The 27,275-nt window shown below is 38.4% G+C and overlaps 1 protein-coding gene across 1 annotated transcript in view; it reads left to right on the top strand.

The window, feature by feature from the left end:
• The window catches only part of MEI4 (meiotic double-stranded break formation protein 4), a 254,801-nt gene that overhangs the window by 89,484 nt on the left and 138,042 nt on the right, over window positions 1-27,275 (top strand). The window contains exon 3 of the mRNA XM_051854544.3: window positions 19,998-20,530. Within this exon, the coding sequence (XP_051710504.1) occupies window positions 19,998-20,530 (533 nt within the window). The remainder of the gene's footprint in view (window positions 1-19,997; window positions 20,531-27,275) is intronic.

The following is a 27,275-nucleotide window of genomic DNA, read 5'->3' as shown; positions in this document are numbered from 1 at the left end:
CCCATGTGGGTATTTGTTTGCTTACCAGAGTCAGGTTTTTCTTCTTGGCTAATGAGGGGCACCTGCTTTACATATGCAAAATGGCGCGCATCACTTTACTTATGTAAAATGGCACCTGCCCTTTGTCTTGCTTGGCTTTGTAAGGTGAGTGGAGAGAGAGGCTAAATGTCCATGCTGGTTCCTCTTATGTATTCGATTTTTTTCTCTCCTCCAGCCAGCCTGGTGAACTTTCCCCAGTGGGGTTTCAGGCCTCGTTCTGTACAGGCTCTTTCTGCCTTTCCACGCCAATGTCTCGGGTTACTGAGAGGTTTTTTTGTCTCACCTCCCCTTCCAGCACTGTCGCACAGACTCTGCAGCTCTGGCAGGTCTGGCGGGTCCCGCGGCTCTGGCGGCTTGGCTTCCACACAGTGGGTGACCTTGCTCTCCCCGTAGTTCCTCTGAGTCACAGCCACTAGATCTGGAAGAGTTTCCTCTGCAATTTTTCCCTGATCCTTTTCCTGAGGCTACCGTAACTCCAATTTTATTAAACTATCTTTTCCCAGACTATGGGTGTGCACCCTCACTATTCCGCCATCTTGGCTCCGCCCCTGATAAATTAAATTTAAAACCATGTAAGCAATGTGAAATCATCTTTTCTAATAACACAGAATGTATTTAGTTTGGTTTATTTTCTCCATGAAAAAATTTATATTAATTTCATTTTCAATGGTAAGAAATTATGCTGCTCTTTGGTCAAGTTTATTTAATTTCCCAGACTTCTGATTTTTACAATGAGTGATAGATGAATGAACCATAATACCTCAGCTAAGCTGCACTAGTTTTAAACTCATCCTTACAAGTTATGAAAACCAGAACCTCTAAGAATCGGCTGTATTTTCAGGATTAGCGTAATAGCAAGTCAGTGGAAATGAATTCTATTTGTTTAGCAAGAAGGTGTCTGCAGAAAGTTGACTGCAAGCTTTCCTTTTTAACACTCACAAGAATATATTTTAATTGTAATGTAATATAGTGTAATGTAATATAGTGTAATGATTGACTACTAGACTTTTTTCAGAATTAAGAATATTTTTATTTTTTCAGAATTAATTATATTTTTATTTTCTCCTTCTCTTACATTAGAGAAGACATCAGAATTATTCATGGGACTTTTGGCTTAACCCCTAATATTATTACAGAATTATCATTTTTGGCTTTATTGGTATGTAGACTACACTTACAAAGAATGTTAACAATGGAAATGCATGTCTCCTGACTATAGTATGAATATACTGAATATACTGAGTATAGTATTAATGATTTTGGTCTTCCTAGGAAGCCTATAACTAATTGGTTTATATATTTATGGCATATAAACAGTTATTGCGCCATCATTGAAATATTTTATTCTAGGGTAAAATAAAAATTATCTATTTCCTAGATTGAAAAATTATCCAATTCCATACAACACTTTTGATTTCTAGTCAAAAGAGTTACCAATATTTTCAAATAGTCTTATGAGTTTTTAAAGAAAATAGTTAAATATATAATTCCACAATGAAATAATCCTTTTGTCTCTGAGTTTTAATAATACTTTATGTTAATATATTTATAACACTGATTTAGCACAAATTGCAGAGCACCTACCTTGTAGCTGGTACTATGCTAAGTGCTTGGGATATTACCAGTATGATAGATATGGTGTATTTTCTTTTGCAATAAAAGGAAGAGACAGATGGTTAATGTAGAACATCAGGTTCTGCTGGAGCCCATGGCAGAGGAACCTTATCTGATCTAGAAGGTCAAAGAAGGCCTTCTTTTTTAAAAGAAAACAAAATTTATTTACTTATTTGAAAGAGATAGATACACACACATACAGAGAGAGAGAGAGAGAGAGAGAATCTTCAATCTGCAGGTTCACTCCCCTTCTTCTGTGTCTTCCACATAGGTGTAGGGGCCCTAGCACTTGAGCTATCTTCTGCTGCTTTCCTAGACACCTTAGCAGGGACATGAATCAGAAATGAAGTTCCTGGGACTTCAACCGTTGCCCATGTGGAATGCTGGCACTGCAGGCTATAGCTTTTCTGCTATGCCACAGTGCCAGCCCCTGGCCTTCTTGTTTTTTTTGTTTGTTTGTTTTTTTAAGAGTTTTTTATTAATTGAAAATCAGAGTTAAAGGGAGAGAGGGAGAGAAAGAATGAGAGAGATCTTCCATCCTTTGGTTCACTCTCCAAATGGCTACAACCAAATGGCCTGGGCCAGGCCAACCACAGGAGCCAGGAGTTTCTTCTGGGTTTCCCACATACGTTCAGGGGTCCAGGGACTTGGGCTATCATCTGTTTCCCAGGTGCATTAGCAGTGCACTGGATTGGAAGTGGAGCATCCAGGACTGGAACTTGGCACCCATATAGGATGCAGATATTGCAGGTGGTATCTTTACCTACTATAGCACAGTGCAGGCCACAAGAAGGCCTTCTTAAGGAGAAGAATTTAGAGTTAAATCTGAAAATTGAGTAATAGAAAAGTGTTTGGTGATAATAATACATATAATTAAAAAGGAGTGAATGTTCTAACATGAGAAGCAATCTATGTAGCAGACTCATAGAATAACAGTCATCTTAAGTAGCACTGTGACCTCAGAATCAACCCTTAAGGCATTCTAGTTTGGCTGAAAAGCCTAGGGGAGCATTTTAGGCATGGAAAGCTAAGACACTCTGGCAAAAATTATTCTACATGAAGGACCTCTGTGGGCGAGACCGTAGTGGAAAGAAGCAGCCACCAAAGAAGGATGTCTCTTCCTCTGAATGGAGGAGAGAGCTTCCATTTTGCCTATAGCCTTGTTGAAATACTGAAGGAGTTTGTGGATCCAAAAGGCTTCCATAGCCTAGGCAACTCTTTTCAAGAGCCTCAAGTGACCACTGACATGATATATAAGAGTGTTAATTGTTAAATAAACAATAGGAGTCACTTGCGCTAACTGCCTATGCAGCATCTCTGACCTCAAAGGGTTGTATTATGGGACTTAATAGTAAATCTTTTTCTCAAAGAATTACTTAGTTTTAGTATACTAAATGGAGAATATTCTTATGTCATACAAATTATAGTTATGTCTAACTACTCGTAAAAGATGTGTCATTCTTGGATTCCTCTTTAAAGATAATTAAGTTTCCCCCCAATAAAAGGGAAATTACCATCAAGATGCAATGACTTTGAATGACCCTTGTCTGGACTACTGAGGAACAGCTTTTTTTTTATGTTTTGTTTTTGTTTTATTTGTTTTTGGTATGTTTTTATTTTTTTTCTTTCTCTCTTTCTTTTTCTTTTTCTCCTTCATACAAAATGGTGTACTCTTTACCTAGAATAGAGTTAATCTTCTGTGTATAAAGTTAAATGAAAATAGATATTAATAAAAAACAACTGGGAACAGGAGAAGGAAGAAGAAGAGGGGTAGGAGTGTGGGTGGGAGGGCAGATATGGTGGGAAGAATTATTATGTTCCTAAAGTTGTATTTAGAAAATGTATGCAAAGAAAAGTAAAGAAAAAAAGGTGAATTTTGAAGTGATGTGATAATATCCTAGATAAAAGAAATAATGAATTAGATATGAACTTAAAATGAGTAGAGGAGTTGTCTTCAACCTTGCCTGCACATCAGGATAATATGAAGAGCTGAATGAAAATTCAGTACTGAAGATTCCAAGATGGCAAAATAGGAAATGATGTACTGCACTATGCAAAGGATAAAGATAGATAGATAGATAGATAGATAGATTAGAAAGTACAGTATTATGGGAGAATTATATAGAAAATTGCACTGGCAATTCTACAAAAGGAAGAGGAATGCTGTGGACCTGTGTAGAAGATGCAGACATGCAGCATGAACATGGACTCAATACACGACTACAGCAGCTGAGAGCCAGAGTGGGCAGCAGCTTCGAGACAGAGGTAAGACCAGACTGCTCCAACTCAACATGGCATGAGACTGGACTGGATCCCTAGGGGCTTGCAGTTACTAGCGCTTACCAGTGGACCCAGTAGAAGTAAAAGGGGCACGTTCCTCTTACCCCAACCTCCCCAAAACAGAGCCTGCTGCCCGCCTGAGAAAGGGTGGATGCCATTTTGGGTTTGGGCAGCGGCTGTGGAAACCTTTGTTTGCATGCACACAGCAACTGGTTGAGACAGGACGCCATCTTCTCAGCAGTACTGGCGACATTTATGGGGAGAGAGCCACATTTGGCCAGTGGCTCTTGTGTACATGCGTGATCCAGAGATTTCAGCAGAGGGAAGACTCTAGTCCTCAATAACTTTGAGCCTGGCTGGGAGGATTGACAGGTGGATGGGCATAGACTGTGAGGCACACTAAGCCTCACATATACCACAGGCTCTGGGCTCAATCTGCCTAGGTGGAGCTGGCCCAGGCAACATCTACTTCTCTGTTGACTGGGAAGGCTGGCAGGGCAGAGTGAAACCTCTGCACCCAGCAACTGTGGGTGCCTCCTATGTCTGAGATAGTGAGGACTCAGTGGGTACATGAGAGGATGCAGTATGGGTCTCTGGGCAATTATTGGGTACAGCTTCACATGCTTGGAGCTCCTTGCTTGCTTGGGGAGGGTCATTGCAGGGGGAACTGTGCTAACAATGAAGATTGCTCAGATCATTTATGAAGTTCATATGGTAGCATGTATGAGTGTTAAATCAACTGGGAACTATCACTTGAGCATTGCTCAGTTTGGAGGAGAGGATGTGAGGGGGTGATCAAACCAACAGAGGTGACCATCCCCCCCCCCCCTTCTGTTAACAAGAAGACCTCTACCATGCTCAACTTGGGTGTTACGCAGCTACTTACCCCACCCTGGAGCACTGAACAGAGCTCCCTGGCCACACCCAGCGTATACCTCTTGGCACTCACTGAAAGTGCAGACATTGCACTAAGCCACAGAGGCATAGTTTAAAGATAAAAGTCATCAGAGGAAAAAATGAACAAGTAACTCCACAAATGCCTAAAAATAAACACACAAATTCAAGAAACAAGAATAAGGAAGATACCATGACCACCTCAAAGGAACACAACAACATTTCAATATTAGAATGCAAAGATGAAGGCATTGATAAAATGCCTGAAATAGAATTCAAAAATTAATCATAAGATTACTCAGAAGCAATTAGGAGCAAGTCCACAAACTAAAGGAAACCACACATGACATGAATGAAAATTTTCCCATGAAATTGAGATTTTAAAGAGAAAGCAGAATGGAATATTAGAAATTCAATAGATCAAATAAAAATGTGGTGGAAAGCTTTAACAACAGACTTGGTAAGGCAGAAGAAAGAATATCTGAGCTAGAAGACAAATCTTTGGAAATCTTTCAATTAGTCTAAAAAAAAACGAAGAAAAAGAAGAAAGAGAAAGAGGAGGAGGGGAAGGAAGGGGAAGAGGAAGAAGAAGGTGGAGAAGAAAGAAGAAGGAAAAGAAATAATAAGAAAACTTAAAAACAGTGTTGACGATTTATTAGAAATTATCAGATGACCCAACATACAAGCTTTAGAGGTTCCTGAAAGCATGGAGAGAATGGACTAGAAGGTCTATTTAGTGAAATAATTACAGAAAACTTCCCCAGTTGATAGAATGAAAGAGGTTCAAGTACAGGAAGCACAGAGAATTCCAAATAGACATGACCAGTAAAGATCTTCATCATGACACATTGTAGTCAAACTTTCCACAGTAAAACATAAAGAAAAGATTCTAAAATATGCACAAGAGTAATGCCAGATTACATTCAGAGGATGTCCAATTATACTCACAGCTGGCTTCTCTTCAGAAGCACTACAGGCTAAGAGAGAATGCTTGACATAGTCCAAGTCTTAAGAGAAAAAAAAACCTGTCAAACCAGAATACTGTAGCCTGCAAGACTCTGATTTCGAATTAAGGTAAAATAAAAAATTTCCATGACAAACAGAAATTGAAAGATTTGTCACCACTTGTCCAGCCTTACAAAAAATACTAAGGATGCAATACACACAGAAACACAAAAGGCCATCATTTCAAAAGAATGTGAAGGCAGAAAATCTCCCAGTAAAAGTACAAAAGAAATCCAAATTTCTAAAATAGCCAAAATAGTGAACAAGTACTTGAATGTATGATACTTATTGAGTACTGCGCTTGACTCTCTAAGTTGGAAATGAAGAAAATGTCAAGATCTCCTGAAATTGTCACAGGTAAAGATAGTACACATGATGCTTATAAGTTTTTCTTGGATTCTATTCAGGTTCAACCATTCATTGATTATTTGATTCACTTTTTTTTTTTTTTATTTTTAAAAGAACTCTCCAGTAGTGAACAAGGCAGAAGTAATACAATTTATATTCCTATGGAGGAGGTAGATATTAGCATATTAACCAATAAACAAGAAAAGTTCTGAAAATACATGAAGCTGTGGGAAAAAAAAAAAAAAAAAACCAACTAGACTGAAGTAATGGTGGAGTACCTGGGCTATGAAAAGGCTGCTAGCTTCGATTGAGTAGTCAGTAAAAAGTCATTCAGAAGGAGGCATTTGAGCTGATCTTTGAGGAGCACAGTCGTGCAAGTTCAGTAAACAGGCCAGTGTGGTTGTGGAGCATAGTAAGGAAGGACTAGTAGTTGGGGGATGAGGCCAAGAGGAGGCAGGGCACAGGGTTACGTAGGGCTTGTTTCAGTGGATAAGACTTTCCATCTAACAGAAATCTTTTGGTGAATAGTAACCGGGGGTTTATGCTTCTTGCTGTGGTTGCTGTGGAAAAAGAAATGTTAGGCATACTGAGTAGATATCTGAAGCTTCTCCTGTTGCAAAGTAGAAAATGTATGGGCCACAGTGAGCCCTACGTAGGAGCAGAGCTCTAATTATACATTGTATAAGATGAAATAGGAATTAACACCACTGCATGGAGAGGAAGTAGGAAGATATTCTGGGATCTATGAAGATGAGGATAGGGCAAAGCAAAAAAGGTTACAACCCATTTTTCTTCTATCCAATGAGTAGCAGAATAATGCAAGTTAGTATAAGGTAGTGATTCTCGCCCTGGAATTGTTTTGGGGCAGACCCTCCACCTGTGTTGGTCACAGTTCTTGGCTCCATAGGAGAGAAGAATTCAAGGAAGAGATATTGATAGCAGTGAGCAGAAAAGCAAGGTTTATTAAAGGGATAGTGCACACTCAGAAGTGTGGGCAACCTCATGAGGGAGAATTGCAGTTAAGTTTGAGGTCTTCCCTTTATAGGATGGGGTGGCACCTGGGACAATGCTTAATTGGATAATCAAATATGGTAGATTTGGGGATGGGGCTAGAGTACTGCTGATTTCTGAAATTTCTAGAATTTTCTGAAGTGTATGGTATCTGGTGCATGAAGGGAGTGAGGCTCAAGCACATGATTGGGTGTGGTTATGCAGAGCCTGTAGCCATGTTGGAGATTTCTAGGAGTAGCACTGGCTCTTAAGCAGAAAAACCCCAGCAGCTGTATCCCCTGACATGTTTATTTAAAATACAATTCCTGGAACTTTCCCCTTGGTATACTGAATGCCTGTTCCCAGAAATACCTCATTTTAGTATATTCACCTAATGATGCATGTTAGGGAAACATTGCACTGGTTAAAAGAGCTCAGTGTGGCCAGTGTTGTGGTATAGTGAGTAAACCTACCACCTGCCATGCTGGCATCCAATATGGGTGCCGGATTGTGTCCTGGCTGTTACACTTAAAATCCAGCTCCCTTCTGATGGCCTGGAGAAAGTAGCAGAAGATGGCCCAGGTGTTTGGTGCCCTGCTACCGACGTGGAAGACCTAGATGAAGATCCTAGATTCTGCCTGGCTCAGCGCTGACCACTGTGGCCATCTGAGGAGTGAACTGGTGGATGGAAGATCGATCTTTCTCTTTCACTATGATTTTAAAAATCAATAAATAAATCTTTAAAAGAAAGGAGCCCAGTGCATGACTTTTTATAAGGAGAGAGAAGTGAACATATCTGGTAGAGATGAACACCAACCATAGTTTCCTAGTAGGGAGGCTCAGGAATTAAGCCAACCTAGTGGTAGTATTTCAGGACTAAGTGTGAGCAATTAGATCTCAGTCAGAGCTGAAATCCAAGCCATGGATCCAGTGGATTAGTACGAAACAAAGTCAAGCAAATTCTGTTGGAAAAAGGCTTATCACAGAGAGAGTAGGGGTCTATAGGCATCTCAGCAGGGAAGGTAGTTGGGGCTCCATTGTGGAAGAAGCAATGTGATTTGGCATTCATGGTATTAGCAGGGGCACTGAATGTGCTTTGTTACTGGCTTCAGTGATTTTACTGTTTTACCAGCTCTTTGTGGCGTTGATAAGATCTGTGCACTGATGAATGAAAGTTAAGTGGGTGGATCATGGTTCACTTTTTAATAGGTTGTATCTTCATGGCTTTGATGCTTCTCTGTAGTGCTAAGCTATTGGCAACAGAGTGTAAGTTTTTGCCTTCTTCCAACAAGACACTTCTTGTTTTTTAGAAAATAAAATGGGACTCTGTGTGTGTGTGTGTCTGTGTGTGTGTGTCTGTGTGTGTTTTAATCTACACTGAATGTCTTTGTTGCCTAAATAGCAAAATCCAGAGAGAGATGGTGATTAAAAGCTCCCAGTTTTGCCCTATTGATTCTTTTCATTTAGGGCAATTACTTTGCTCATTTATCCACCTCCTTTTTTATTAAGTATCTAGATAGGTTATAAACTATAGAGAATGTAGAGAGAAAGTCTATACCCTACCCATAGTATCACATAATCTAGCAAGAGCAATATCACATCACTCTTTATATTCAGTATGGCTCTATGGTCCAGAGAAAGATAATGGTGTTCAGAGGAGAGGGAGAGAGTTACTATATTGTCTTAGAGAACAGGATTTTTAAAAATCTTTATGAGGGGGCCAGCATTGTGGCCCAGCTGATTGAGCCACAGCTTGCAATACTGGCATCCCAATATCAATATCAGAGTGCTGGTTTGAATAACAGCTACCCTGCTTTCTGCTACCAATCCAGCTTTCTACTAATGTTCCTGGGCAGGCAGCAAAATATAGCTCAAGTACTTGATTTCTTTCTACCTAGGTGGCTTCATTTGGGGAGTGAAACAGCAGACAAAAGATCTGTTGCTTGGTATCTCTTGGTCTTTCTCTGTTGCTCGGTGTCTCATGCTGTTTCTCTGTTGCTCTGTCTTTCAAATAAACAAACAAATTTTAAGCGAAAGTCTTTCTGAGATGGATAGAAAAGGAAATGGAAAGAGGGTAGGAGGAAGGGCATATCATTATGTTCCTAGAATTGTACCTTGGTTACCTTGAAGGATGGGTAGGATTAGTGGACTGTGGTTCTAGGGTATTTTAGACAAGAGGGAGAAGTGTAAAGCCTAGATTCATTAATCTAATGGAAAATGGTTTAACATGACTGTGGCATATAGAGTACAAAGGAGTGTTCTGGAAAATAAGATGATAAACTAGGTTGGAGCCTAGTAAGAAGTGTGACAGCCAATGGAAAGTGTGCTTTATGCTTTGTTCTGCATTTAGCAAGGATCTTTTGTACACTTTCTGTCAGGAAAGTAGAACAGAAACTTAACATTTATTGGATGTCCAAATCCCAGGCAGTATGTTTTCCATACTTTATCCCTTTATGTGCTCTGAAGGATAAGATTATTTAGACAGATTATTTGGAGAGCAGTTTATTATTGTCCAAGAAAGAGAGGAGATTGGAAAAAGGAATATCATTTTCATATCTCAGGCCTTACATGTAATTATTTTTGCCTGGAAATAAAAGAGGAAATGACATTTTAAAAATACCACTTTTGATTTGTTGAGTGAATATTTGTTGAGCTCCAGTTGAACATTACAGGCTCTGGGATACAGCAGTAAGATAGAAAGTACAGATCTTCATTGAGTACACATTCCTACGGGTAGGGTTAGAATATACCAGTAGGAAATGACCAGACAATGATTAGCAAAATCTAGGTAACTCAATAGGATGATATGAATGAAACTGATTTGGTGGTTTCTGTTGATTGGGTGGGCAAAGAAGACCTGTCTGATGTTTAAAGAGATACTTGAATTACAATGCAAACCAATGTTGAGAAAACTGGGAGGTGGGCAGAGGATCCAGGTAGAATGTTGTTTATTATGAAAGCCATAAAATCTGTACAGCCTTAGTGATTCAAAGGAACAGATTGGTGAGACAGGATCAATATTGTATATGGGGTCAAGGAAATCAAAATTGATCCTTAGTCTTCTAACCCTGGAGAGCTGAGTGTTGGTGCACTGTTATCAAGAGATTCTTCTAAGTGTAAGTGAAGATTTGTTTTGAATGTGTGAGATTACAAGTGTTGAGGTCAAATCATGCTGTTATTGTAGTAGGCCAGGAAACTTAATCACTTGAGTTTGGGAAAGATTGGGATTGGAGGTACAGATTTGAGAGTCACCTGCTTCAGCAGATTCTTTGAAGTGTGGTAAAGATGGGGGTATTCAGGAAACTGGAATAGGGGAAGAAAGTCAAAGGCACAACAGTGATGAAGGATTATGTCAAAAGGAAAGAGACAACCTGCGGCCAGCACTGTAACATAGCAGGTAAAGCTGCAGCCTACAGTGCCAGCATCTGATATGGGCACTGGTGCGAGTCCTTGCTGCCATACATCTTATCCTACTCTCTGCTGTGGCCTGTGAAAGCTGTAGAAGATGGCCTCATGCAGTGTAGATAATTTCACTAAGGCAAAAATCAGGCCATTTGCTTATCATTTCATGTATTTGATACTGCTGGCTTTTTTGGTGTATTAAAAAATTAGAATAGTGATGCAGACTTGTAGTGTAGTATTAATGCAATTAAGCCTTTTGTTTATCAATTTTTTTTTTCAAAATGGCTTTCAGAGTACAAAGATACATGATTCGAGAGGCAAAAGGCCAAAAATTGCTTTCAAGTGAAACATTGTCATATCAGAAGATGAGTTGTCGTGTTGAAAAATAACATTCTTGGTTTGACCACCAGGTGGCAAAAACATTACTTTCAAATTGTGCAGAGGAACAAACAGTTGTGTGTGAATGATTATTAATGCTAGGAAATCATAGGTGGTAGCTGTGTAGAACAGGCATCTAGCACCGGAAATACTCACATAAGTAAACTCTGTGTCTGCCCTGAAGACTCTCCCTTCCAATATGGAATCACTAGTACATTCAGAATTGGTTACTGAGTATAGTAATTCCAGGTAGCACAAGCATAGAATAATTTTTTTGACCTGGTGAGAGAAGGGAAAGTTTCACAGAGGATGAATCAGTACATCACTGAGTTATAGCATAGGATCACAACAGACAGGGGGAACACCTTATGCAAATGCACAGTTGCATGAATTACTGGGGCATGTTTCAGTGAATTATAAGTAGTTTAATATTTCTTGCATGTAAATAAGGTTAAGGGTGGAGGTAAGGTTGGAAAATTGGTTAGAGACCACAACAATGAAGGATTTTGTGGGCTGAGTTGAGAAACCTGGAAGACTGTGTTCTGTAAGATAAGGGAAGCCTCTGGAAGATTTTAAGGACAAAAGTCCTGTGATCAAACTAGTATTTTAGCATGGTGATTTCTCAGACAAATCCTGAATGTGGTTTGAAGTAGTACAGAAGTAGAGACAGGTAGATCAGCTAGGTGAGTTATCGCATTAATTAGTACAACAGATATTAACGGTGTGAACTAAAAGTTGTGGAAGGGACTAGGGCAGGACAGATTCAGACATGTGTTGTGATGGCTTGTTTTATGTCAGTTTGATGGGGTAACAGGTGCCCAGATATCTGATCAAACATCATTCTGTATGTCTGTAACTGTGTTTTTGGTGAAGACTCTTTGAATTGGTAGAATAAAACTGTCCTCACTAACGTGAGTTGGACTTACCTGTTAGAGATCTGACCAGGCCAAAAAGAATAATCCTGCCTCAGGTAAGGAGGAACTCATGCCTGACTGACCTAAAGCTGGGATTGGGTCTTTTTGCACCTTCATATTTGCACTGGAACCTCAGAACTTCTTGGGTCTTGAGTATAATGATTTCTGAACTGTAACTTACACTATTGGCTTTTCTGCTTCCCACTTGCCTATCGCAGATATTAGGAAGTCTCAATCTCCATAATTTTTCCAAGTCATTTCCTTATAGTAAATCTTTATATAAATGCACACGAACACTAGTGATTTTCAAAAAATTCATAGAAAATTCATCAAAACTGTGCATGGATTACATTTTTACAGCAAAATAAGCACATTTTTAATTTGATTTCTATAAATATTTTCAAATATGCTCTCTGTGTGTGAGTGTACAAATACAAATGGATTTCAATGTTTTTTGCACCCAAATAAACTTTTAAATCATAGTTTTCATGAACTTTTTTAGAGTACCCTTGTTTGTATAACCTAATATACATATCTCCCTTTGATTTTGTTTCTTTGGAGAACACTAACTAATGCATCTGTAGAAGGTAGATTCAGTCTAACATCTTGTTTTGCAGTATGTTGAGGGTAAAACAGAGAAAGGAACCAAGGGCCAAGTTATGGGAAGGATAGCAGTGATGCTGGATGACAAAACAATATGGGACAAGCATGAGCTGTGTATTTCTTATGAATGAAGATGACTTGTTCAGTTTTATAAACATAAACTTCAAAGGTCTCAGAAGGAGTACAGAAAAAGGTGCCTTTTAGGTCTTTGGGTCTCCAGATTTAATTTTATGAGAACGGTAAGGCCAGCAGAAATAAGTGAAAAAAGACATCAGGAAGTCCTATGGATATGGATGCTTTTGAGGACAACAGAAAGTAAATTTACTGTTGATTCATGGGTGGCATTTCTAGGGCAAGATGTGTGAAAAGAGGATACCAATAATATTTTGTTGTGGATACTTAAGATCTACTCTGAAACTGTAAGCGGGTTCAAAATGGATCTTCAAAACTGAAAGAAAGTAGAAGGGTTATAGACTCAGCAAGATGGAGTAGACAGTGTGTGGGATCCAAAATATGAGAAAGAAATAGAATATTGCAGATAGAATCTGTAGGTTTTATTTGGTGCAACTTTTAATTGATATTTTATGTATATTTGTGTGTGATTTCACTTTTGAGTATACTTTAGATTTCTTTCATCTGTAATTATTTAATAATAATGTGTGATATTTACTGAGTACTGACTATCAGATGATGTTTGATCTTTGTGTGTATGTATATGAGTGTGTATTTTATTTCTATTAAGTCCAATGACAAACATGTTAATTAGGTCATGTCCATAAGTTAGAGAGACCCTGTAGCCCTCAAGGCCATCAGCCCAATGAGCAATGAAGAGGGAAGCTTCATTTGACTTCTGCGACACCTTACTCCCTCCTGGACAATGAGGAGTTATAGAGAGTTATCATAGCATGGCTTCATTTCCTTTTCTGTCCTTTGGGTAGGATGCTTTGTTAACCATGCTTTAATATCTGTGTTGAAAACAATCATCTAAGCAAATGAGTAGAATTTGATCATAGTATTGGAAGACCCTTTTTAAAAATCCCAGGGGTATATTACAGCCTATCACCATACTAGCTATTAACCTAACAACTGGAGGTATGTTTTAAAATCTTATCTTTGTGATTGAATATCATATTTAGGATATGTCAGAGATCTCAAGCCACTACCAGTCTCATTGAAAATGTTTAGCCATCTCTTTTTCATCTTAAAAGTATATATACATTAGTCACATTTGCTCAAGTAGTATTTACTCTGTTAGATAGTGAGTGGTTTCATTATGGAAGCATTGGTTTCCAGTGTAAATGCTATTTGTAGTCATCAGAACATTGAGTATTCAGGATGGAAAGGGGAAAAATAAATCAGCTATTGATTGCAAACGGGACTAGATTCTATGGAAAACCATATTATTAGCTTTTTAATTTTTAATTTTTTTTCTTTTGCTGTTTGAAAGGCAGAGTCACAGAGAGAGAGAAAGGCAGAGAGAAAAGGTATCTTCCACCTGCTGATTTACTTTCTAAATGGCCACAACAGTCAGAGGCTGAACCAAGCTGAAACCAAGAGCCGAGAGCTCCATCCAGTTATTCCTCATGAAGTGGCAGGAGCAAAGATACTTGGGTTACTATCTGCTGCCTTCCAAGGTGCATTAGCAGGAAAGTGATTCAAAAGCAGAGCAGCTGGGACTCAAGCCATTACTCTGGTGTGGGATGCCTATGTCATATGCAGTGGCTTAAACAACACCACTGCACTGGCCCCCAGCTAGTTTTTTTTTTAAATATTTAAAATAACTATTGCAATAGGTATACTCTTTCTGTTTATCTATCCACCTAACCATCTATATCAGTACTTATTGTGGTTTAGTGTAAGTTGCCATGGGGTTGACCCTAGTTCATTATAAACATTAAAGATGAGAGATGATCTGTCACTGCTGGTAGCAAGTTGCACGTTAAGTTCTTTTCATGGTAAGGTGTCTTCTGTAAGTGATACTGTGGTCCATTGAAAGAACCACAAAGATAAAAGGAGACATCCCCTCAAGGAGCTCCTAAAAAAGTGAATAACACATAGAAATCGATGGATAATAAAATAGAAATATACAGTAGTTGGTAGGGAAGTACAGGGACTTCTGTGGCTCTGATGTGATTGAACTTGAAACTGAAGAATTGGTTTTACTTGCTGATGATATGTCTTTTCTCAATTCTCTGAAACAAGTTGAGCCTACATGTACCAATAAATTAGAAATTATAATGACATATCTTCCTTGTTTGTTGTGAACATCAGTTGAATTATTTGATGAAACTACTTTGTAAGGTAAAATATGAGTATAATGTTCTTTCATTCAGTAGTTTGACTTTAATACTGATAACCATATTGTATAAAATGTCAGCTTGGTCTTCTTTCATGAAGTTGATACACTCCAAGAGAGCACTGGGGAAGTTCTCTGCATGTTTTCCATATTGGCATTTACAACACATACTCTCGTTACACATTTTTGAAGATGTAAAAAAAAGTAGTCATGAAGAATGATGATCAATTTTATATATTCTTGTCCAATGAAACATCCAGGTAGAAATACTCTCTTCTAGTTTGTTCCTGTTGCATATGAAGGTATGCTAGTAGTCATGATTTGCCAAAAGGCACACTTGTGGAGTGGATTTGGAAATAGAAACCAGAAATCAGCTTTTGCTGTCCAGTTTATTAATTAGTAGAGTTCATCTTAAGTCTTCCTTCAAATCTTCTTCATGAAGTTCAACTTACCTGGATGGAAATTTGCTTGGGGTTACAAAAGTATTTACTTTGTAGAGACCAATTTTGACTTCCATGAAATAAAAGTATAAATTTACCTGAATATTTACTACTATTTATGAAGATGAAAGTGGATATGTTGAGAAGGAATCATTTCAAATGTCTGTTCTTGCTCATGAAAAATGGGGCTGCTTAAGATAATCAGGCTATCTGGATATTCTATATAGAAAAAGCTACCTGCAGTTAAATTCCTTGATGGTAGACAAGAACATTTTAAAACTTTTTGTGTTATCTCCCTAAGCTTGGAGTTCAGATGCTTTATTGATGATTTGCAAGTATATATCTGCACATTTGCAGTTGATATAATAGGCACTTGTTAAATATGTGAATTCTAAATTAAAACTGTATCCTCTGATTTTACTTCCTCAGCTTCTGATTTTACTGAAGTACAAAAGGGCAACAAATTATGTAGGTTTACAAATATATGGTGGACAGCATAACAAATGTCAGTTTCACTGTTCTTATGCTCTATCTCCCTATCTCCAACTTTAAGAAACTATCAGTGTTGGGTTAGACCTCTTTAAGCACTTGAATGACTCATAGTTTTTGTACATAATGTACATTATTCTCTTGTTTCCTTTAGTCTCTCATGAAAAAGTTTATTTCCACATACTAAGCCACCATCCATTGAGCTAATTAATTCAGTCTCCTACCTTCTCCAGGGCCACGTGTCACACCTACCATTCTTTAAAAAAAAAAAAAAAAAAAAAAAGGCTGGCGCTCTGGCTCACTAGGCTAATACTCCGCCTTGCGGCGCCGGCACACCGGGTTCTAGTCCCGGTCGGGGCGCTGGATTCTGTCCCGGTTGCCCCTCTTCCAGGCCAGCTCTCTGCTGTGGCCAGGGAGTGCAGTGGAAGATGGCCCAAGTACTTGGGCCCTGCACCCTATGGGAGATCAGGAGAAGTACCTGGCTTCTGCCATCGGATCAGCGCAGTGTGCAGGCCACAGCGTGCCGGCCGTGGCGGCCATTTGAGGGTGAACCAACGGCAAAGGAAGACCTTTCTCTCTGTCTCTTTCTCTCTCACTGTCCACTCTGCCTGTTAAAAAAAAAAAAATTATTCATTAATTTATTTATTTGCGTGGCAGAGTGACAGAGAGGGAGGGAGAGATAGTGAGAGAAATCTATCCACTGGTTTACTTCTGAAATTGCTATAACGGCTGAGTCTGGGCCAGATCAAAGCCAGGATTCCATCTTGGTCTCTCTTATGGGTGGCAGGGGTGTAAGTACTTGAACTATCTTCTGTTGCTTTTCTAGGCAATCAGCAGAAAGCTTGATCAGAAGCAGAGCAGACAGGACTAGACCAGCACTCCTATAAGGAATGCCTGTGTTTCAAGTGATGATTTAGCTAGCTGTCCTACAATGCTGGCCCCACACCTGCCACTCTTATTTTCTCTTATAACTCTGATCTCTGCATCTCTCTCATTTTTCTTTTTTTGTCTGAATTAGTTCAAATGTCTTCCAATTTCGATTTATCACACCATATTTGTCTATAATTATTATCCATTTTATACTGTCCAGATCAAAGTCCTCAGAAGAGTTGGCCACTGTTTGCTTACTTTCTTCCTGTTCATTTAGACCATTCTATCCAGTCCTCTGTCACCCTGATTGACCAAAGCTTCTGTGAATAAAGCTGGTATGGATTTGTTCCTGGTGATTTTCTAATTGGCGAGTCCAGTAGATCTTTTTTTTTTCTATCCTCTGTTTTATAACACTTCTTCACTGCATGCAATTCTCCTTGAAGCTGTCTCCTTGACACATTTTTATCATTCCTGTACCACTTTGATCTTACTTTTCTTTCTCCTTAGTAATGGTTCTTTCTCCACCTAGCTCTCAACTATTGATGCCCTTCAGGATCACACTTTGATCCTTTGTTTTACTTGCTGCCCATTCTCTTCTTGAGTGATTGTGACCATTTTCAAAGTCTGAGATATCCCCTACACACTGTTGACTCCAAAAATGTATTTTTCATTTAGCCCAATTTCTATATGAACTGTGCTGTGTGGATTTTATCTGGCTGCTTGAACATTTACATCATCAACCCTAAACTTGTCATTGTCTCTCCTAAGCCAGTTCTTTGTATTTGGGCATTTTAATTGTTAGCTCTGTCATTTATCCAGTCACCTGAGTCAGAACCATGGGATGCATTTATTCTTCCTTCTACTTTATTACCCAAATGCAGTCAGTAATCTGGTTTCAAAGTTATATTTTGATATTTTGTATGTGTTTCCCAGGTAAAGCATTTTCTTGCTCTTCTACAGTAGCTGCTTCGTTCATTTCTTTCTTTTTTTCTTTTTTTTAACTTTTATTTAATGAATATAAATTTCCAAAGTACAGTTTATGGATTACAATGGCTTACCCCCCATAACGTCCCTCCCACCCGCAACCCTCCCCTTTCCCAATCCCTCTCCCCTTCCATTCACATCAAGATTCATTTTCAATTCTCTTTATATACAGAAGATCAGTTTAGCATACATTAAGTAAAGATTTCAACAGTTTGCTCCCACACAGAAACATAAAGTGAAAAATACTGTTTGAATAGTAGCTATAGCATTAAATCTCAATGTACAGCACACTAAGGACAGAGATCCTACATGAGGAGTAAGTGCACAGTGACTCTTGTTGTTGACTTAACAAATTGACACTCTTGTTGATGGCCTCAGTAATCACCCTAGGCTCTTGTCATGAGCTGCCAAGGCTATGGAAGCCCCCTGAGTTCACCGACTCTGATCATATTTAGACAAGGCCATGGTCAAAGTGGAAGTTCTGTCCTCCCTTCAGAGAAAGGTACCTCCTTCTTTGATGACCTGTTCTTTCCACTGGGATCTCACTCGTGGAGATCTTTCAGTTTGTCTTGGCTTTCCATGCCTGAAATACTCTCATGGGCTTTTCAGCCAGATCCACATGCCTTAAGGGCTGATTCAGAGGCCAGAGTGCTGTTTAGGACATCTGCCATTCTATGGGTCTGCTGTGGATCTCACTTCCCATGTTGGATCCTTCTCTCCCTTTTTTATTCTGTCAGTTAGTATTTGCAGACACTATTCATGTTTATGTGATCCCTTTGGTTCTTAGTCCTATCATTATGATCAATTGTGAACAGAAATTGATCACTGGGACTAGTGAGATGGCATTGGTACATGCCACCTTGATGGGATTGAATTGGAATCCCCTGGTATGTTTCTAACTCTACCGTTTGAGGTAAGTCAGCTTGAGCATGTCCCGAATTGCACATCTCTTCCCTCTCTTATTCCCACTCTTATATTTAACAGTGATCACTTTTCAGTTAAGTTTCAACACTTGAGAATAACTGTGTATTGATTAAAGTATTCAACCAATAGTATTAAGTAGAACAAACAAACAAAAATACTAGGAGGGATAACATATTAAGTTGTTCATCAACATTCAGGGCGAGGGCTGATCAAGTCACCATTTCTCCTAGTGTTCATTTCACTTTAACAGATTTCCTTTTTGGTGCTCAGTTAGTTGTTGTTCATTTCTTCCATTCCCTGATATTGATTAATTGATCTCTCAATGTTACATTATATTTTCCTTGAATTTCCACTTCCTATAGACATCCAACACAATGCTTTTTCAAATGAAAATAGCATTTCATTTTCCTGTACTACAGCTTTTCACACCTAATTCCTGTCCCCATTACCAGTAGCCAATATATATAGATTAAATGTTCATTGAGAACTTTTATATTTAGCTCATATATTTCACTCATAATCATTTTTTTTTTAAAAAATCCACCTCCTCGTTTGTGTTTATAATGACATATCTGTCAAAGAATGACCTGAAGTTACTAGTTTCGGGCTTTAAATACAGCATTTCTCAGTCAGAATCAAAAGATTGGAGAGGTTATAGGCATGGTTTCACTAACCTAAATCTGTATTTGTATTTATCTGTATTTATAACACATACATGTACACAAAAGATGGAAATATTGTCTGTATTTGCATTTACATATTTGGTACCTGTTTGTGTGTGTAATTTTTCCAAAGTGATCTTACATTGTTCAAGTTGGGATTCGATTCTATAAACCATAGGATGAATTCCAAGGTTCTTAACACATCTTATAAGATCTTTTATGATCTAGCCTACATTTTACTTATCTTAATCTCTTGCTGTGAAAACAGCATCAATCTATTTGAACTTTGATATATGTAATTCTCTTGACTTTTTCCATTTCCCCAACTTTAACTTTGAATTCTTTCTTTACTTTTTGAGTAGTTCCAGCATGACATTTTCCTAGATACATTAACCTCCCCAGACACGGTGGGCTGTTTAATGGTCCTCCTATTTTCTTACTGCCCAAGGAAGTATCCATCTCTGGATATACTTTATTGCTTGGTTGTCACCTCTTAGAACCTATACCAGCCTATGATCACCTTTGGGTCAAGTGGTATTCTCTGTATCTCTCAGGTATGGCATGCAGTTGACTGAGACACAGGAACTGGAAAATACATGGGTGAATCACTTTTGATTTCTAGCTGTGAAGATAGTCATATTAAACAATTAGTCATATTACATAATTTCTTTACATAATTAAATATTAAATAATTTATTTCAGTTTTTCCTCTATGTAGTTTTTATACTACTACTTGCTAAATGTTTAATATGTATGTATGTAATGCTTCATTTAGTATTTTAAGTTTAGAAAAATCAGTATCTAGTTTTTATGTTAAGAAATTTTAGCTACAGGAAGGTAACTCTTTTATTCCTTTCTGTTTCAGGAAACCTATCTTCCCAGTTACAGGCTCAGGAACCCATTTCTGAGAATACATTATCTCTGATGGAAGATTCTGGATGCGATTTATCAAATGAGCAGAGAATTGAAGCTTCAGAGCTGTCCCAGGATTTTTTGGAAAGCTGCACACCCACACCTTTTCTACCACTGCCACTTTCGAAAAGACCTAGTGCTACCCCAGGAAATCCTCTGTCTTCTCACATGCAGTTTTTGCAACATCTACTTAAATTAAAGAATTTGACAGAATCAGGTAGTCTGAAAACAGACTTAACCCATTTTGAGAAAGACTCTTCCACAGTCTCTGATTCTGTTTTTCAGTTGCTGGATGGCCTGATCACTTTCTATCGTAATCCCAAACTTCCCTTTTCAAGCTTTTGTACAGAAGCTGTTGGTACTTTGGCTAGCCTGATCAGTGATAGTAACTTATCTAGTCATATTCTTAAAAAGTGTTCCAAGAAGTTGGAAGAATTTGAGAAAACTCTACTACAAGTTATTTTAGGAAACAACCATTTAAATCGGGTAAGTAACACGTATCTCTTATTATGAAGGAAGATGTCAGTAATGTTAGTGAACACTCACTGTGGATAATGCCTGTTGTTTTCATTTAGCCTGTGGTCCAGAGTCTTCTCTAGGTGAGACTTCTTTTGCAGCTCTCCGCAGTTCTTATCCATGTCACGTCTTCACCTCTGGCCTCCCACTGCTGCTGTGTAGTTCTCTGCCTGGATGCCTCTGCTTCAAGCTTGTGGTTCTCTACTCTGAATTACTTTTCCCTTTTTTAAAAAAAGATTTATTTATTTATTTGAAAGGTAGAGTTACAGAGAGAGAGAGAAAGAGAGAGAGAGGTGGGGAGAGAAAGGAAAGAAGAGACCTTCTTTCTACTGGGTTACTACTGAAATGGACTCAACAGCCAGAGCTGGTATGGGCTGAAACCAGGAGCCAGGAACTCCATCCAGGTATCCCTCATGGGTGGCAAACATCCAAGTTCTTGGGGCATTTCCCACTGCTTTCTCAGGTCAATAGCATGGAGCTGGATTGGAAGTAGAGTAGCTGGGACTCATATGGGATGTCAACATCACAGGCAGGAGTTTATCCCACTTTGCCACACAACACTGACCCCTATTTCTTCCTGTTCTTTTTTTTTTTTAATCAGCATCCTTGGATTCTTTTCTCTTTATATTTTTACCTGCTTTTGTTTATTTCTATTACTGAGATAGTCTCAATGCTCTTTAGAAAATCACTAACTCTAATTTTTCAAATTATAACTTCTGTGTATAAGTTCTGCATTGATTGCCCATAATGCATTGACTGTGTTCTTTTCCTGTCATTGACTAGCTAAATGCTGAGAACCAAAGAGTATTTATTTTCCTTCTTTGGACCTTCCCTTGTAAATGTCATAGATGCACCATGACCCTTGTTAGATGTGGGTTCTTTGAATAAGTTGGCTGCGTAACAACACGTAATATGAGACTTAATTCTTTTTTAAAAAATATTTTTTATGTATTTGAGAGGCAGAATTAGAGAGAGAGAGAGAGAGAGAGAGAGAGAGAGAGAGAGGTCTTCCATCCACTGGTTCACTCTCCAAGTAACTGCAATGGCGAGAGCTGAGTTGATCTGAAGTTAGAAGCCAGGAGCATCTCTGGGTCTCTGGGTCTCCCACATGGGTTCAGGGCCGAAGCACTTGAGTCATCTTCTGCTGCTGTCCCAGGACATAAGCAGAGAGCTAGATAGGAAGAGGAGCAGCCGGGACTCAAACCGCTGCCCTTATGGGATGCAGGTGCCTCAGGCAGTGGCTTAACCTACTAGGCCACAGCGACAGCCCAGAAACTTCATTCTTTATTTATATAACATGGCTTAGAAAGGTTGACTCAGGGATTCTTCTTTAACAAGTGACATTGCAGTAACCTGAAATTGTTTTGTTGTTTGACACAGTGGGGAGTTTCTTTTTTATATTGCTTTCCATCATCTTTACTATCTCTGATCCTTTGGAAAACTTTAAGTGCCTTCACATTTTAATCCTTTTTAATGGACTGCTAAAAATATCAGAGAAGGCCAAAGATCTAACTTATTCACTATAGTTTACAGTAGGAAAAAAGTCATTGGACTTGGTTTCCTTGGATATATCCATGTTAAAGGTTTGTCCTCAATGCTATGAGCTAACATTCAGTTTTTGTACAGTGGAGGCTTTATCTCAATTTTCAAAACTCTTATAAAATTTGAAGTGATAAAGTAATTTGTTGTACATACATCTGTTCTGTCCTTCTCTATTAAGGTATGATTTGATCAATATTTAGAAAGTTTCTTTTTTGATTATACTTGTGGCATTTGTGAAAATATTGACTTTTTTGTCTGGGAGACTGAAGTGTTTTCTGCTGGACACAGTCAATCAGGAATTAAATATCAGATTTTTTATAGTCATACCTGAGATATTATCTTATCATGTTTCCTGTTGCTATAATAAATAATAAAGAATGGACAATTTTAAAGAAATTTCTTTTGGCTCACAATTCTGGAGGATGAGTACCTAGTGAGTATGGCACTGGCATCTGTCCTGGACATCTGTAGAGGATGTTCTTGGTGGATCATAACCTGGCAAAGGGCATCACATGGCAAGACCGAGGAAGAGTGCTAGTGTAGGTTATGTCATTTTCTTTAAAATGCTACTTAGTGACAGAAATTTCATTATTATCATGTCTTTTGCAACAAAATAACAAACAATGCAATGAGAGACCATTATGCATACTGAAATAAGCCAATCCCCAATAGACAAGGATCATGTTTTATCTGGTATGTTGTATCTAATATGGAATACAAAAAAAAGTAAAAGAGTGAAACTGATATTTTATGATTTAATCATTGTGTATAACCTTATCTATACTCCTGTGATCTTTCTACTTTTTGCTTGTTAGTGGTACATTAAAACTATGATTGTAAAGTAAACTAAGTTTATGTCATTGCAAAAATTAAAGCAATAAAAAAGAAAGGAAGTAAGAAGGAGGTTGAAGGAGGGAGGCAGAGAAATATGTTTATTGTCTTAGAATTGTATCTATGAAATCTGTTTTCTTTATATTAATAAAATTCTTTAAAATCTTCTAATACCATCCTGGGAGCTGTACCCTTAAGACTTCATCTAGTCCTAATTGCTTCACAAAGACAATGCCTCCAAAACTACTAACACATTAATTAGGAGATTAAGTTTCCAACACATTAACTTTTAGGGTGGCATATCCAAATCAGAGCACATATCTAATCTGTTTCTTAACCATCAATTCATATCTCAAATAGTTAATATGCCTTAATCATTCATTGCATATTTTTGCATTATTCTTGTTTTTTAAGATTTATTTTATTTTGTTTGAAAGACAGAGTTAAAGGAAGAGGTAGAGAGAGAGAGAGAGAGAGAGAGAGAGGTCTTCCATCTGCTAGTTCACTCCCCAAATGGCCACAATAACTGGAGCTGAGCTGATCAAAAGCCAGGGGTCAGGAACTTCTTCTAGGTCTCCCACTCAGATTCAAGGGCCCAAGGACTTGGGTCATCCTCCACTGCTTTCCCAGGTGCATCAGCAGGGAACTGGATAGGAAGTGGAGCAGCTAGGAATCAAACCAGTGCCCATATGAGATGCTGGCCCTATAGGCAGGGGCATTAACCATCTGTGCCACAGTGTCAACCCCTGTGTTATTCTTTTAAAGCTATCTTTAAAAGATTTCATAAGAGTTAAAGCCATGCAGATACTGTGTTTATATTCCTTATCACGGTTACCAGATGGTGCACATAGTTTTTCGCTCTAGTCTTTCCCTAACTTAAGGTTTGGGTATTGCTATGACTTAAAGGCTCTGGAAGTATGAGGATGTATAGAAAAAGCTTATATTAGTTCAGACAGTTTTGAAGTATGTATTTTCCATATCATTTAATGTTGTGGCAATCATTGCTGAATAGTTGGTCAGCAGGGAAACATCAGATGAATGAAGGATTTTCCTGTAGAAGTAATTGCTACATTCAGAGAAAGTAGAGTAATAATATCATTCATGATACTCACAATCAGGATGATGATTCATAAATAAATATTGATGGCATTCTCTCTTGGGATCTTTTTCTTCTCCATAGCAATATCATTTTTGCATAAATTGTGTACATTTTTGTTTTTGTTCCCATCATCATCTTTATCCAGATATGTTCGTAGAACTCGAGTCTATATTGGAAAAATTGACCAATATTCATTCTTTAGAGATGCTTTCTTTTTCAAGCTCTCCTTGAGTTAAAATAAAGCCTCAAGAAAAAAGAGATTCTGACATGAAATACAGTATAACTACTATTACTGTATTCTTATTGACATTGTACTTGATGAATAAAAGGAAAGACCAAAATTCAGAAGAAAAAATACTTCAATGAAAAGCGTTCTTTAGTAAATTGGAGGTGTTTAGATTGTTTTGCTTAAAAACTTGAGTTACTATTGTTTTCATGAAAATAAACTTATGTTTAAAAATATGATAGGGAAAGGTATGATATTAATACTTTAATGTTCTACCAGTGGGATTTCACGTGTTTATAATTTTTGTATATCCAGGTTATAAACACAATAAAACCTCAACCAACATATTTGTTATCAATAGGTTCCATAGTAAAAAAAATCTGACTGTAACTTAGTTTTTCTTTGATGATCAATAAGAACTTAGTATCTTTCAAAATTTTGAAATTATGTTAGAAATATAAGTTACCATGGCTGTATGCATTGAAAGGAGATTGAAATGAGTGCTCTGGGAATTGTTTTGAATAATTCTTTGATATTAGCTTGGTTGGAATTATAATAAATTTAGAAGAAAATATATGACTTGTGCCATCAGATTTGAATAAACTATTGTTATGCAATTTTTTTTTTTTTTTTTTTTTTTTTTGACAGGCAGAGTGGACAGAGAGAGAGACAGAGAGAAAGGTCTTCCTTTGCCGTTGGTTCACCCTCCAATAGCCGCCGCGGCCGGCGCGCTGCGGCCGGCGCACCGCGCTGATCCGATGGCAGGAGCCAGGAGCCAGGTGCTTTTCCTGGTCTCCCATGGGGTGCAGGGCCCAAGCACCTGGGCCATCCTCCACTGCACTCCCTGGCCACAGCAGAGGGCTGGCCTGGAAGAGGGGCAACCGGGACAGAATCCGGCGCCCCAACCGGGACTAGAACCCGGTGTGCCGGCGCCGCTAGGCGGAGGATTAGCCTAGTGAGCCGCGGTGCCGGCCAATTGTTATGCAATTTTAAGACCCTTACATTTTTAAAATAGGAAACTATTGTCTCAATCTTGTGTTTCATATTTTTAGAATATTACCACTAGTGTGGGCCTGGAAGGTATAATCTACGATAATATAACTTAAGGATAATGAAGGCCACCGCTGTGGTGCAGCTGGTTACTGCCATGGCCTGAAGCGCTGCATCCCACATGGGTGCTGGTTCGAGACCTGGCTGCTCCATTTCCGATCCAGCTCTCTGCTATGGCCTGGGAAAGCAGTGGAAGATGGCCCAAGTCCTTGGGTCCCTGCACCCATGTGGGAGACCAGAGGAAACTCCTGGTTCCTGGCTTTGGATCAGTGCGTCTCCAGCCATTGTGGCCATCTGGGGAGTGAACCAGCGGATGGAAGACCTCTCTCTCTCTCTCTGTATAACTCTGACTTTCAAATAAAGAAATAAATATTTTTAAAAAAGGATAATGAAGATATATTAGGCATGTGGACTGTTCTGAGGAGCTAGGAAAAAATCTTGACTTAACGTGAGATTCAGTACTCCAAAGCATTCCAAAAGCACTCCCAGTTTGGCACCTTTAACAACAACCTATGTAGTTGCTTGGTGTTGGAATTTATATTTTAGTTCTTTGGTGTCCTTTCTTTGACTGAAATACTGACCTTTCCTATAATTCCAGACGTAAGATGTGTTTTTTCCACTAGAAGAAATATGAGCTAATCTTAGAACTGTACTGCTGCTCATTTCTTTATAGGCCATCATACGATTCTATGATATTGTCATGATACTGGAATAGAAAACACCAGAAGGGCTATGATTATATTTAGACTTCTGAGAATATTTTATTTAAAAGCTTTTATTTGTTTTTAAGGGATGATATGGATATGTTATTATAAATATGAAAATCTATTGTTATCATTTATTTGGGGCCTCTCTCTTCTACTCCATTGGTTTATATTGTCCATTTTAATGCCAGTACTATATTCATTCAGCTACTCTGGTGCTGTAACACATTTTTAAATCAGCATGCATTATTATGCTTCCAGCTTTATTCTTCCTTTGTTTTTTGGGGTGCTTTGTGGTTAAATGGGGGTTTTGGCATTTTTTTTCCATTTATGTAAAGTGTGCCATTGGAATTTTGATGGGAATTGTGTTAAATCTATAGATGACTGAATTGTAGGGACATTTAAAAATATTAATGCCTCTTATCAATGAACATGGGATATCTTTTATCTCTTTTAAAAGATTGTCAGTGTTTCAGTGTATAAAATCTTCTACCTATTTTCTTTTTCTTTTTTTTTTTTTTTTTTTTTTTTTTGACAGGCAGAATGGAGAGTGGACAGTGAGAAAGAGAGACAGAGAGAAAGGTCTTCCTTTGCCGTTGGTTCACCCTCCAATGGCCGCCGTGGCTGGCGCACTGTGGCCGGTGCATTGCGCTGATCCGATGGCAGGAGCCAGGTACTTATGCTGGTCTCCCATGGGGTGCAGGGCCCAAGTGCTTGGGCCATCCTGCACTGCACTCCCGGGCCATAGCAGAGAGCTGGCCTGGAAGAGGGGCAACCAGGACAGAATCCGGCGCCCCAACCGGGACTAGAACCCGGTGTGCTGGCACCGCAAGGTGGAGGATTAGCCTAGTGAGCCACGGCGCTGGCCTCACCCATTTTCTAAAGTTTATACCTTGATATTTTATTATTTTTGTTTCTGTTTTAAATAAAATAATTTTCTTAATTTAGATACTTAATTTTGTTTTCAGAAAGTTTGTGATTGTGTATAGAAACATGATTGATTTTTGTATGTTGATTTTATATTCTGAAATTTCACTGAATTCATTTATTAGTCTTTTGGTTTCATTGTTGAATCTTTAGGATTTTCTTTATTTTTAAGAATTTATTTTATTTTATTTAAAAGACAGAGTTACAGAGAGGAAGAGACAGAGAGATCAATCTTCCATCCACTAGTTTACTCACCAAATGGTCATAATGGCCAGGGTTGGGCCAGGCTGAAGCCAAGAACCAGGAGCCAGGAGCTTCTTTCAGGTCTCCCACCTG

The sequence above is a fragment of the Oryctolagus cuniculus genome, chromosome 5 (assembly GCF_051225735.1).
Source record: "Oryctolagus cuniculus isolate XC-2025 breed Fujian yellow rabbit chromosome 5, ASM5122573v1, whole genome shotgun sequence".
In the NCBI taxonomy this organism is placed as follows: domain Eukaryota; kingdom Metazoa; phylum Chordata; class Mammalia; order Lagomorpha; family Leporidae; genus Oryctolagus; species Oryctolagus cuniculus.
Note: the sequence above shows the minus strand (reverse complement) of the source record. Positions and strands in the feature narration are given on the sequence as shown.